Consider the following 13,175-nt stretch of genomic DNA (forward strand, 5'->3'; position numbering starts at 1 on the left):
AAAAATAAAGTACTTAGAAATTGACTTATCAAGGAGGTAAAAGACTCCTACGAAGAAACTATAAAACCTTGCTGAAAGAAATTAGAGAAGACATAAATGGAAAGACAACCCATGTTCATGAATTGAAAGACTTAATATTGTTAAAACACTGGTACAACTCAAAGCAAGCTACAGATTTATTGCAATCCTTAGAAAAATCCCGTATTTTTTTTTTTTTTTTTTTGCAGAAATAGAAAAGTTCATCCTAAAATATATATGGAAACTCAAGGAACTTCAAATAGCCAAAACAACTTTGAAAAAGAAAAAAACAGCAGTCAAACATCCTGATTTTAAAATTTACAAAGAAGCTATAGTAAACAAAACAGTGTGGTAATAAGACAGACCCATAGACCAGTGGAATAGAATAGAGAGCCTCGAAATAAACCTTTATATGTAGGGTCAAATGATTTTTACAAGGATGCTAAGACCAATTATGAAAGGACAGTCTGTTTAATAAATGATGCTGGCAAAACTGGATATCCACATGCAAAGAATTAAGCTGGACTTTTACCCAGCACTATACACAAACACTATATACAAACATTAACTCAAAGTTGATGAGGGGCTTAAGTGTAATACCTAAAATGGTAAAACTCTTAGAATAAAATAAAGGACAAAAGCTTCATGATGTTGAAGTTGGCAGTGAGTTTTTGGTTATTACATCAAAGGCCTTTTCACACTGTTCATGGGGTTCTCAAGGCAAGAATACTGAAGTGGTTTGCTATTCCCTTCTCCAGTGGACCACATTCTGTCAGACCTCTCCACCATGACCTGGCCGTCTTGGGTGGCCCCACAGGGCATGGCTTAGTTTCATTGAGTTACACAAGGCTGTGGTTATAAAGAAACCTGAGTGCAAAGAATTGATGCTTTTGAACTGTGGTGGTGGAGAAGACTCTTGAGAGTCCCTGGCACTGCAAGGAGATCCAACCAGTCCATCCTAAAGGAGATCAGTCCTGGGTATTCATTGGAAGGACTAATGTTGAAGCTGAAACTCCAATACTTTGGCCACCTGATGTGAAGAGCTGACTCATTGGAAAAGACCCTGATGCTGGGAAAGATTGAGGGCAGGAGGAGAAGGGGACAACAGAGGATGAGATGGCTGGATGGCATCACTGACTCGATGGACATGGGTTTGGGTGGACTCCAGGAGTTGGTGATGGACAGGGAGGCCTGGTGTGCTGTGGTTCATGGAGTCACAAAGACTCAGACATGACTGAGCAACTGAACTGAAATGAACACCAAAGGCACAGGTAATTTAAAAAATTGTACAAATTAAAAATTTTGTGCATCACATATTCTATCTGGAGAATAAAAAGGCAACCCATAGAATGCGAGGAAATATTTGCAAATCATATATCTGATAAGGGATTAATATCCAGAATATATAAATAATTCATAAAATACAGTAACTACAATAAACACCCAATTTAAAAATGCATTAAGGACTTGAACAGACATTTTTTTCAAAGAAGGTTTATCAATGGCCAATAAACACACAAAAAGATGTGCAGTGTCACTAATTATTAGATAAATACAAATCAAAACTACAGTGAGGTACTACCTCACACCCATTAGGCTGGTTACTTTTAAAAAAAGAAACACAAAACCCCCACAAAATCTCCAGAACCAGAAGACAAATGATGATGATGATGATGATGTGAAGAGATTGGAGACCTTGCGCACTTGAGTGAGTGAGTGAAAGTTGCTCAGTCATGTCTGACTCTTTGGAAGTCCATGGCCTATTCAGTCCATGGAATTCTCCAGGCCAGAATCCTGGAGTGGCTAGCCTTTCCCTTCTCTGGGGGATCTTCCCAACCCAGAGATCAAACCGAGGTCTCCCGCATTGCAGGCCGATTGTTTACCAGCTGAGCCACAAGGGAAGCCCTAGAATACTGGCGTGGGTAGCCTATCCCTTCTCCAGCAGATCTTTCAGACCCAAGAATTGAGCCGAGGTCTCCTGAATTACAGGCAGATTCTTTACCAACTGAACTATCAGGAAGTTGGTGGCAAGGTTAAATGGTACATCCATCATGGAAAACATTATGGCAGTTCCTCAAAAAATTATGTGGTCCAGCAGTTCCTCAAGAGTTGAAGAGATATTTGTACCCCTATTCCCATAGCAACATTATTCATAATAGCTAAAATATGGAAGTAAACCAAGTTTCCATCAGTAGATGAATGGATAAAAAATGTGGTATATGCACCTCATGGGACATTCAGCCATTTGAAGGAAGAGAATTTTGCAATATGGATGAACTTTGAGGACATTTTGCTAATCAAATGTCAGTCACAAAAAGATATATGATTTTATTCATATGAGGTACTGAGAGTAATCAAAAGAGTTTTGTGGTTGTTTTCAGAGTCTGGGGGAGGAGAGAATAGGGAGTTATTGTTTAATCAGTATAGATTTTTCAGTTTTACAAGATGAAAAAAATTACAGGGGTTGGATGGTGGTAATGTTTGTGTAACAATGTGAGTGTATTGCTATTTAATACCACTGAACTATGCATTTAAAAATGGTTAAGATGATAAATTTTATATGTATTTTGTCTCTGTTAACTATATGGCTTGGCATAGCACTGACCTCAGCATAGTTAACAACACAGCCTTTTAAAATTATTTTTAAAAAATTTTTGACTGTGCTAGGTGTTCATTGCTGTGTGGGCTTTTCTCTAGTTGCAGAGAGTGGGAGCTACTCTCCAGCTGGAGTGTGCAGGCCTCTCATTGCAGTGGCTTCTCTTGTTATGGAGCACAGACCCTAGAACATGCGGACTTCAGTGGTTTCGGCGCATGGGCTCAATTGTTGGAGCTCCCAGGCTCTAGAGCACAGGCTCAATAACTGTGACACATGGGCTTAGCTGCTCTGCAGCATCTGGGATCTTCCCAGTTCAGGGATCTAACCTGTGTCTCCTGCATTGGCAGGCTAATTCTTTACCACAGAGCCACCAAGGGATCCCAGCATCACAATTTTTGGTACCACTATACTGAGCTAGGAAGTGTACAATAATTTTCTTTCCTATACTTCATTTTATTTTTCTGGGGTAAAATTATATTTTTACTGATTTGTTTACTCTTCTGTGCACCTAATGCTATTTTTTAAATGCTGCAGTTTGTCCAGTGTCTGGAAGCATTTTTTCAAAATGTTCACACACATCCAAAAAAATTGTTGGAGGATCTGGAGATCTTGTCTCCAGTCGGCTTTAGTTTAAACTAGTTATTCTCTAAGCTTGATGCTTGGTTTGTTCAGGATTTTACTTTGCCACTTTGTTGTGCTGGATGTCCTGTTCCCTGATCTGTGAGTCCTTTTATTGTTTTACTCCTTATTTTGATGAAATATGTCCTTTAACAATTTCCACAGAAAGGTTGCATCTTTTTTCACTTTGTGTAAATTTATAACTGTATTTATTTTAATGGTATTAATGATTTGGCTGAATTCATAGAAAACATTTTGCCTATGCATTTTTCTAAGTATTGTTTTCATTATGTCTGATGCCATTTTTGGTCCACTTTGTGTTTATGTTATTTTGTTCCTTGGCAACTTTAATGTTTATCTCAAGTGTTTTGAAATTTCATACGTTCATCCATCATCCTTTTTTCTTTCATTATGGTAGAAATTTGATAAGCCTTTGATATCTTAGATATTTATGTTTGGGGGAAATTTTCTTGTTTTCTTTGGTAAATTTTCAATTTTATTTTCTTCTCTGTTCTCTCTCTCTCCTTTTTTTTGGAAACTCCTATTGATGACAGCTACTTCCTGCATCAACTTCTCTGATTATATGGCATTTTCTTTCTTGCCTTCCATCTTTTTGTCTTTTCATTTGGTCTTTCAAAAAAGATTTTCTAAACTTAATTACTTATTTTAGTTGCCATATATTTATTTTGAATTGCTCTTTAGTTTTTTATTTGTTCTTCAGTTGTTTTCAGTTTTTTTGTTCTTGTTTAATGGATATAATAATACATCATACCTCCAGGAATATTGAATATATATGTCATATATATTTATTTTGTTTCCAGCGAAGTTTCTGATGTCTCCTAGCCTCTTCCTTTATTCTCTTGTTTATTTTAATCTGTGTAATGTAAAGGATGTCTTCAGTTCTGTGCTGATCCTTGAGTGTTCATTCAGGTTAAAGATTAAAACACAAAAAAGATGATCAAAGACCCTGTGTTTGTACAGGGACAGGCTGTGTGTTGCAGCATGCCACAGGGTACATTCCTGTTTTATTTACCCATTCCCCCTAGTTCTCCTCAAATGTATTGATGTTTATGGTACTAGAAAATAAAGATATGAAATTTTAAAAATATTGTTACTTAAAATATATAAATATTTTCCTGAAAAATAACTACTTGCAAACAAAAAGAAATCTATTTAGAATAAATTGTTCTACAGTTTTGCTCATCTCTTTAATGTCTAGTCAAGCAGAAGGAAACTAGATTCTTGGGTTTCTGCATTCAGTCTGTTGTGGTATATTTTGATTGAAATATATGAAGAATATCCAGCTTCAACCAGTATCTTCTCAGATAATTGTGATATTCTTTTTATGACATCAAAATTAGACATATGGAAGTTTTCTTAAAGCTTGGTTACAATGTGGAATCATATCACTGAACATTTTGTACTCTGTGTTTCATTAAAATCTTCTGGTCAGGCTTGCACTTTGTTTGGATCTTTTATCCATATGTGATTTTATAACATTGTGCATTAGTCATTTAGACTATCTTGGTTCACAAGTCACATAGATCTTCCAAGTTTTGCCATGTTTCATATTACAAATCAGGTAATCACATTCATTAGTATTAGCATTTATCTCATGAATAGTAGATACAAGTTATCCTAAGATTTAAATTTTTCTTGAATTTTATTACTGGCAACAAACACTGTTTGGTTGTTTAATGTGACATGCTCATTTTGTCAGTTTTGAAGGAAATCCCTTCTGAATACTCAGGTCTAAATATTTATAGTTTGACAGTCATTCTTTAAATATAAAAATGATGTTCCATGAAAAAAAATTTGGCCAAGTTCATCTTGCAACTAAATCTCAGACCCAAGGGTTTTTAGTGTGCAGCAGCAGTACTTTATGCATACTTGGTATTTCATTACACAGACTATTAAAAAGACATGTACTCAAGGGTTGACATTTAGTAAAATTAATTTTACTGCTGGTGTATGCCAGTAGAGAAAACAGTGTCTGGTTCAATGTCAGTGCCTTGATTTGTGTTAAAATGTCAGCTTTTTTACTCATTACTGCTTAGTACCAAGAATTTTAACCTCACATGCCTCCTAAAAGTGTCTTGGAGGCCCCATATGTCTGTGAACCAACTTGGAGAACTGCTGACATGGATTATGTTGTACAGGTTGCTTCATGGATTACTGTGCTATATAACATGCTCAGTCTGCTTGGCAATTTTTTAGACTTCAGCATAGGAAAATCAGATGCTGAGGTGACTTATTCTTGTTAGGGAGGATGCTCTCAAAGTCTTTGAGGCTGATAATTTTCTTCAAAGAGGAATCTCCTAGATTCCAGCTGGGGATGGTGGAGTGATGAGTGGTTCCTCTGGCTGCTAGCATTATGGGAGCCAGGCAGAGAGATAAATGAGGATCACTTTATTCAGTTTATGGACGTTTACTAAATTTTTCTGTTTTCTTTCAGTACTTCATACCTGCCCTTTGCCATTCCTGGTGTTCACAAGTCCATAGACTGTCTCCAGTTCAGAGACTTGGCCTTTGGCCTAAGCAGTAGAGGAAGGAATAGGTACCTGTTGTGTGAGTTGGGGAAAGAGTATTTAGGTTTCTCAGCAGTATCCATGCTTTATTTTTACCTTTTATGTATTGACTGTTGTACTGAATTTCTCCAAATACCAGACCTCTTATTTTCTCTGGGAAAATTGATTCTCTTTTCCTTGCACTCCCCTGCTCAGATGTTTAGTTAATACTTCCTCCACACTGTGAAGTTAATTGCCATTGCTCCAGCTACTTTCCATTTACAAATTTGTTGAAATCTCTTTGACAGTTAGTATGCTTTGATGCTTTCTTGGTCTTTATGAGTGGAAATTGTTTTATTTCCTTGCCCTCATTTTAGCAGTGTTTTTGGAGAGCAGGGAAATATATGTATGTGATTAATACACCATGATCACTTTCACAGACTTGAATCAGTCAACTCTAGTGACTAAAAGTTGGACCTAGATTTGAAACTTCACCACTTATTGTGGTTTTGCCTTGGGTTTTCTGTTGATACTTAACCCATGCAGTCTTTATTCTCATTTGTAGAAATGGAGTTTATAATATCTAATAATGAAGATTAAATGAGACAGTGAATGTCAAGTTCTTAATATACTACTTCATGCATCATAAAGCCTCAATAATTTGTAATTGTTATAAACTGCTAAGCTGGCCTCTTTCTTACTGAGGTTTTATTGTATTCTTTCCTCCCAAAAAACATTTGAAATAATCAAAATATTTCATTTGTATATTATTTAATATTACTTGGTTTGAGAATGGAAGGGTTGCTGTGGTTCCAAATGTAAAATCATAGTATCCTAAATGTTTTATCTAACTACATGTTTTTAATATGTGTGTATAAAATACTGTGGATGAAACTTACTCGTGTTGGAAGTGTGCTTTACTAGTTTTCTAATCAAGTAATTACAATTATGGTTCATACTTGGAAGAATCTAGGGAAAGCAGGTATTACAACTGGTAACTGTTTCATATCCTTGATTCAAAAACTTTTGGTACACTGAAATTCTTGCAAGTTTTTAAAAAAACTATTTTTGAAATCCTGTTTTTAGTTTTAAGAGTTATTCTAAAACTTACTTTAAGAAATTGTTTTTCTCTTTCTTTGGAATACTAGGCAGCACACTCAAGTTCTTTTTATCTAGAAAGTTTAATATAATAAAAGTAGTACTTTAAGCTTAGCTTTGAATATAAAAGAAAAATGTTATTAATCATTTCAGGAAATTGCAAGATCTAATTTGGCTGAAGAAGAAACAAAAACATCAAATTCTGAAAGGTAAATATAAGGAAAAACTGAATCTCTTGAAATTCGTGTATATAAAATGATATTTGAGCTGTATATTATTTCAGTTATTTGGGAAAGGGCTATTTAAATTTTGTATATGGTGTTCCTTTTTATAATGGCTTTCAATTAAAATCAAATTTTGAAATTTTAATACAACAGAAATATACTACAGATCCTTAGTTTTGAAGCCTTTTAAGTATATGAAATACATTTTATAAGTTGTTAATTTTTTTAGAGTATGAGTAAATAAAATGGTAGTGGATTGTAATTGCCTCTGTTAAATGAAAATAGTTACAAGATGCTACAGGTTATAAGATGGTGACAATTATTGCAAATAGTTTTAAAATCTTATTTTTAAGTATTTTTTTAAAAGTTGTAAGTTACCTCTGTGGTAGGATCTCAACATAAAAGTTTCAAAATTCAATGTTTTTTTTTTTTATTTAATTCTTGAGTAGAACACTTAGAACATGAGATTTCACTATTTTTTAGCAAAAGAGAATCCAACATTCTAATTAGAACTTTATTCCAGTTAAAGATGACTTTGTCTCTTAATTAAGTACTTTCCCCATTTCTGTCTTTATGCTGTGTGTTTTACCATAGTCTGCATGTTAACTTGATGAGATTAATCAATCTATTGCCTCTAAAAAGAAAATTATGGAATAAGACCTTTTGAAGATGTTTTTTGGACTTGACCAGGAAAATTATCTAGCCCTTTCTTTATCTAGCATTTTTCCTAGAATTTTGGATGGAAAAAGTTAACAGAATTCAACTAAGGACTTAGGAAAAAGACTAGACACATCTGTATTATTTAACATTTTCTATAAATTATAATTAGTTCAATAAGATCTGAACAAAAATGAGAATTTTACAAATTTAAATGAGGGAACTATTATAACTTTTTAGATGATGTAATTGACCTGTAAGACCCAAGAAAATGAGCAAAGTATGACTGAAATTAATCAAAGAATTAAGGCAGCAGAACCTTTCTTACATACCCATAGCATGTCATTACAAAATATAATGCATAAAATAGTTAATTCACGATAATAGCAAAATGAGCAATGTGCAATTTAGAAGACTTGGCAGAAAAATTTACTGAGATACAAAATAATTCATTAGTAACTTACGTGATAGGTCATTTTTTCCAAATTATGGTTAATGAGCATTTAGTTGAAAATCCAAATTGGATTTGATTTGAAAATTAGTGGTGTTTCAAGTAGGATTCATATTTTTCTATTTATTAGTACCACAATTTAAAAAATCATAGCTGTGTTAGATATTAGGTTGTTTCTGTATTCACTATTTTAAACATTGTTTTAATGAGCATCCGTGTACAAATATCTTTTACTTCTTCAAACTACTAATTTAGGGAGAAGAGTAGTAGAATGTAGGTGATTTGACCTATTAGATAATAAAGTACAATGTTAATTTCTAATTGTTAAAACTGGATGGTATTGGCCTGTAATAGTCTAAAGACACATCAGAACAAAATAAATAGCAGAGAAACAGCCTTACAAATACAATTTAGTAAATAATAAATGACTATTTGATAACATTGCTTTGATATATAGGTACTTCATTACAAAAAAGTCTAAATTCCAGGTGGATTAATGTAAGAAATAAGATAAATGTAATCATTAAATTTCTTTTTGGTAAAATAAGCATTGTCACATCTATATAAGGGATCTGAGATCATCTTGGAAATTTGTTTCTAAGGCTTGCAGACATTGAAAACAAACTATGGTTACCAAAGAAGAAAGAGGGTGGAGGAAGGATAATTTAGGAGTTTGGGATTAACATATATATGTTATTATATATAAAATAGATAAACAACAGGGTTCTACTATATAGCATAGGAAATTATATTCACTGAATAGTTTCTGTTAACACATCAGAGTAAGAGTAACCACAGACATGTATACACATAAACCTATAGGTGTGCATGTTTTATACTTATTTCTTAGACATGTGTTAATGTTTTTCTAAGTTAGGCTGTTACAAAATTAGTAAAATCTTTGTGAATGCTTACTTGATTTTGCTTAGGAAAAACATGCTAACCCTAAGAGGACATGTAAATCAAAGAAAAAGAAAATAGGATTTTTCCCACATAAATTCATTCCTTATTTAAAGTACTCTTATAAGTTAATAAGCACACTCACATTTTAACTAAAATCAAGCAAGAGTATGAACAGGTAAAGTAATGATAACCAGGACTAAAACTAGTGAATAAACTTCCCAGGACTCCTTTGAATATGTGACTATGGAGTTCCTCACTCTGCTGCCTAAGAAAATGGCCTCTTCCTAAATTGTAACATCATGGCAAGGACTGGGGACTTTGATATTTTTTCTTTTTTTGGTGGGCAAGTGTGCCTTTTTTTCTTTTTCAGAAAATGTCTTTACTTTGAAAGTAAGTATTCAAATACATTGTATTATGAAGAAATAGATAATAAGTAGCTTTATTTTTTCAGTAAACAAGATGAAGCTTCTTCAGAGGAAATAAAAAATGGATGTGATGTTCATTTACTTGAAGGCTCATCAACAACAAAAAGTGAAGAAGATCGATCTGTTTCAGATAAAGAAAATGATAACTGTCTTGAAGATCAGGAAACTGGCTCAAAGGATATTTTCAGTTATGACTCAGCTATTGATGCAGATAAAGTGGAAAAGGAAAAACAAATAGAGCACATATGTCAGGAAACAGAGTTGAAGATGTGCCAAAGTTCAGAAAACCTTATTTCATGTGATCAGATTGAGGATCGCATTGCTGGTGAAGCTAGATTTTCTTCCAAGAATATTAACGATTTGCGGTTAACATCTGGTGATGTTAGTATTGATCAGTTTTTGAGAAAAAGAGATGAACATGAATCTGTTAGTTCTGATGTTAGTGAGCAAGGTAGTGTTCATTTGGAACCTTTGACTCCATCAGAAGTGCTTGAGTTTGAAGCCACAGAGATTCTTCACAAGGGTAGTGGTGATCCTTCAGCCAAGACTGATGCTGTAGTGTCTGATCAAACAGATAACGTTCCTGGAGAAAATAGCCTTAGCACAACAGAGACAACAGGAGACCTGGTAGATGAAAAAGAAAGAAGTTGAAATTAACTAGGCATTCTAAATTTTAGTGTACCAACAGTGCTATCAGGTGAGCTCGGTGCTGTTGCAGAGTGCAGACATAGAAAAATGTAAGGGAGGTCATTCATATATTTTACCTGTATGTTGAGCCTAGGTTGTTAAATCAATCCATCATTAATAGCATGACTAGGTATGAATTTCCAAGAAGTTTTTAAAACATGAGTAAGATTTAATGAAAGTTAAGTGTGCAGTGAAAAAGTCTCATTTTGCAGTTTTCAAGGACATGGAGCTTGGTGATCAATATGAATTGATTATTAGAATATTAGTTATGTTAATGAAGCTTTTGAAATTTCCATCAGTCCTAAGCTAAAAGTCCTTATTACCTGTACATCCTTTTCAGTTAACTTAAAGGAAGAGATTTGGAAACCACATGCCTTTTGGGAATAATTGATTTAAAATAATAGCTGATTGGCGTTAATGAGAGCTTCATTTTGAGTATGATACTAGTAAATGGAGCATGTTTAGAATGCTAAATTAGTTGATCTAATGAGAATTTGGATGAACATAAACTTAATTTTGAATATAATATAACATTCCAGACTGCCAGAAGCATGTGAACAGAATATTTGAATCTGTGTACCTCCATACAAATGTTAGCCTGCCAGGCTGTAAGCTTACCTTAATTAAACTTTCAGTGAAAGTGAAATTATTAAAATAAAAATTTATATTTGTGCTTTTTGTCAGTGTGTATGCTGTGCAGAAATCCCTTGATGAACTAGTTGTATAAGTAGAAATCCATTGTTGAAAACCCTGTAGCTATTATGCTTTTAATATTGTTTTAATGATCTTCCTTAGAAATAGAACCATAAACATGGTCTGGAAACCAAACCAAAGTACAGATTAATGTAGATATTTGTAAAGCAGTAAACTGGCATGAATTCAGCCATGTTTAAGTGACTTTTTCTGTAACTGTAAAATAGAAACTTCAAATGGGACCTAAAGCAGGATGTAAAAAATTGGTTTGGGATATTTAGCCTAATTTATCCTTAAGATGGCTGCTAAATTGACTTTTTCAGTTTTTTTTTTTATCATATAGAAAATAATAGATACAGAAATGAATAATATGAATAACAGTAGTTTGCTTTGAAGTACTAATAAACTTTTATTTAAAATGCTACATTTTTACTTCTTAAAATGTGCTTTGAATTCTTAAATTTTGTTTCACTGTTAAATGTTTTAAATGGGTATTAAAATTCTGCTGTATATAGTAGTTTTTTGAGTAAATATTTGCAATAAAAATCTGTCCCTGAATAATTTTATTTTTCAGAAAGCTGCTTGAGTCAGATTACCTTTGGCGCCTCTAGAAATTGTATATTGTCCAAGGAAATTTCATGTTAAAGCTACTGGTAGATTGCATTTTGTATTCTTTAATTGATGCATGATTTATTTTAAATTGACACTTAAAGTACAGAGGGGAAACTGCTAATATTTACAGAGAATAGATTTGCTTTACAAATTCTTCTACTTCAAGAGAATTATAATTTAATACAGTTTTCTATCTGCTCAGTAAATTAAAGAGGCTAAATGGGCAAAATAAATTATTGACTTATTTTCTTGAATATTTTTTGGGGTGGGGGTAAATATTTTTATATTTCCTGCTCCTAAGAAAAGGTGGGGAAAGAAAGACTTATTAACTGTCATCCTTCACCTTGTTGAAGCATAAATCTATAGCAGAGAAGAGTTTTGGAGTAACATAAACCTTAGAAGAGCAAGAAGATGAGAAAGTCTGTGTAAGGACCATTTTCTGAATCTGGTTTAAATAATTGCCAAGCCTGTCACCTAATGCTGCAAAAACCTGGAGCACTGTGCCAAAGTTGTTCTCTAAATGATACAGTAATTCCTTGTGAACTGGAGTAGTTCCTCCTCCTGGTTAGATACCACTTCTGCTTACAGTAGCGGTATTTAAAATTCATTGAGTTGTTTATACCTATCCACTAGGAGAAAAAGAACCTGTACCAGACTATAAATCCTTCACTGAGAAAGTCTAGCAATGAAAAAAAAAAAAAAACAGTAGTTGAAATAAACATTGTACTTGGTAACATAATCGGTTTATGTTTTCACATAATCTCCTCATTTCTCATTGGGAACAAACAATTCAGATATGCAAACCAAACCTTTGAGAAGCAGTGCTTTAGCAGTGGTCAGTAGACTTCTGTGTAGAGTCAGATAGTGAATAATTGTTGACCATGTGGTCACAATTATCCAACTCTCCCTTGTAGCCTAAGAGTACCTGTAGACAGTATGTAAATGATGGCCAGTTTGTGTTCCAGCAAAACTTTGTTTACAAAAACAGAATGTTGGTTGGGGTTGACCAGTGGACTGTAGTTTGTATCTACGTGCTTTAGAGTGCTATTTTGTCTGGGAAAATGGTGCTCAGGGACTGAAATTTTCTTTGCTAGCAATTTATTTAACACTAGTTCACTATGAGAATTATAGTTTATAATAATATTTCACAAGCCAATACCATATAGAATAATGTCTTAATAAATTAATAAAGAAATAACATGCTTCAAACCAATAATGGTTGATTACACAATTGTTCCAGGCAAAGAAGAGATGAAAGAAGTAAAGTCCAAATCTAGTTGAGGTGTACCTCTCGCTGAATTGGTTATCCGAAGAGTCAGTCCTTCAACTAAAAGCTGGATATCAGCTGACAGCGTAGGTCCCTTGCTGCTGAGGCATGTAGTTCGGGGATGACAGCACCTGTGTTGGTAGGCAAACTTTGCTGCCTCAAATGTTATAACTGCAGGGGCCATTACATGGTATGTACCACTGCCTACCAGGAGTAGCCTTGTCAAGGCAGGAACAGATGGCCCTTCTCTTCCTGAGACTGCTGCACAGTTTGACACTGCTGAGGACCAAGAGTGGCCTGACCACGGCAGGATCAAGTGTCTCAAGATCTTCAGAGAGCTATTTTCAGCGAAGAGTAGACTTGCCCAGGCTAAACACTCTCTGTAAGTCCTCACAAATTCTTGGTGGTTGAAGTTTAAA

At 34.0% G+C, this 13,175-nt stretch overlaps 1 protein-coding gene across 7 annotated transcripts in view; it reads left to right on the forward strand.

The window, feature by feature from the left end:
- ZNF280D (zinc finger protein 280D) overlaps positions 1-11,438 on the forward strand; it is a 122,142-nt gene extending 110,704 nt beyond the window's left edge. For 6 of the 7 annotated variants that reach the window (XM_020876767.2, XM_020876764.2, XM_020876766.2 and 3 more), the window contains 2 exons: positions 6,991-7,046; positions 9,524-11,438. In XM_020876767.2, coding sequence (XP_020732426.2) covers positions 6,991-7,046; positions 9,524-10,148 — 681 coding nt within the window. In that variant the 3' untranslated portion in view covers positions 10,149-11,438. Of the gene's footprint in view, positions 1-5,687; positions 5,790-6,990; positions 7,047-9,523 lie in introns of all 7 variants that reach the window. The other variant, XR_011488275.1, reaches the window with a different exon arrangement.
- Positions 11,439-13,175: the final 1,737 nt, after the last annotated feature.

Source organism: Odocoileus virginianus, chromosome 6 (assembly GCF_023699985.2).
Source record: "Odocoileus virginianus isolate 20LAN1187 ecotype Illinois chromosome 6, Ovbor_1.2, whole genome shotgun sequence".
Taxonomy (NCBI): Eukaryota; Metazoa; Chordata; class Mammalia; order Artiodactyla; family Cervidae; genus Odocoileus; species Odocoileus virginianus.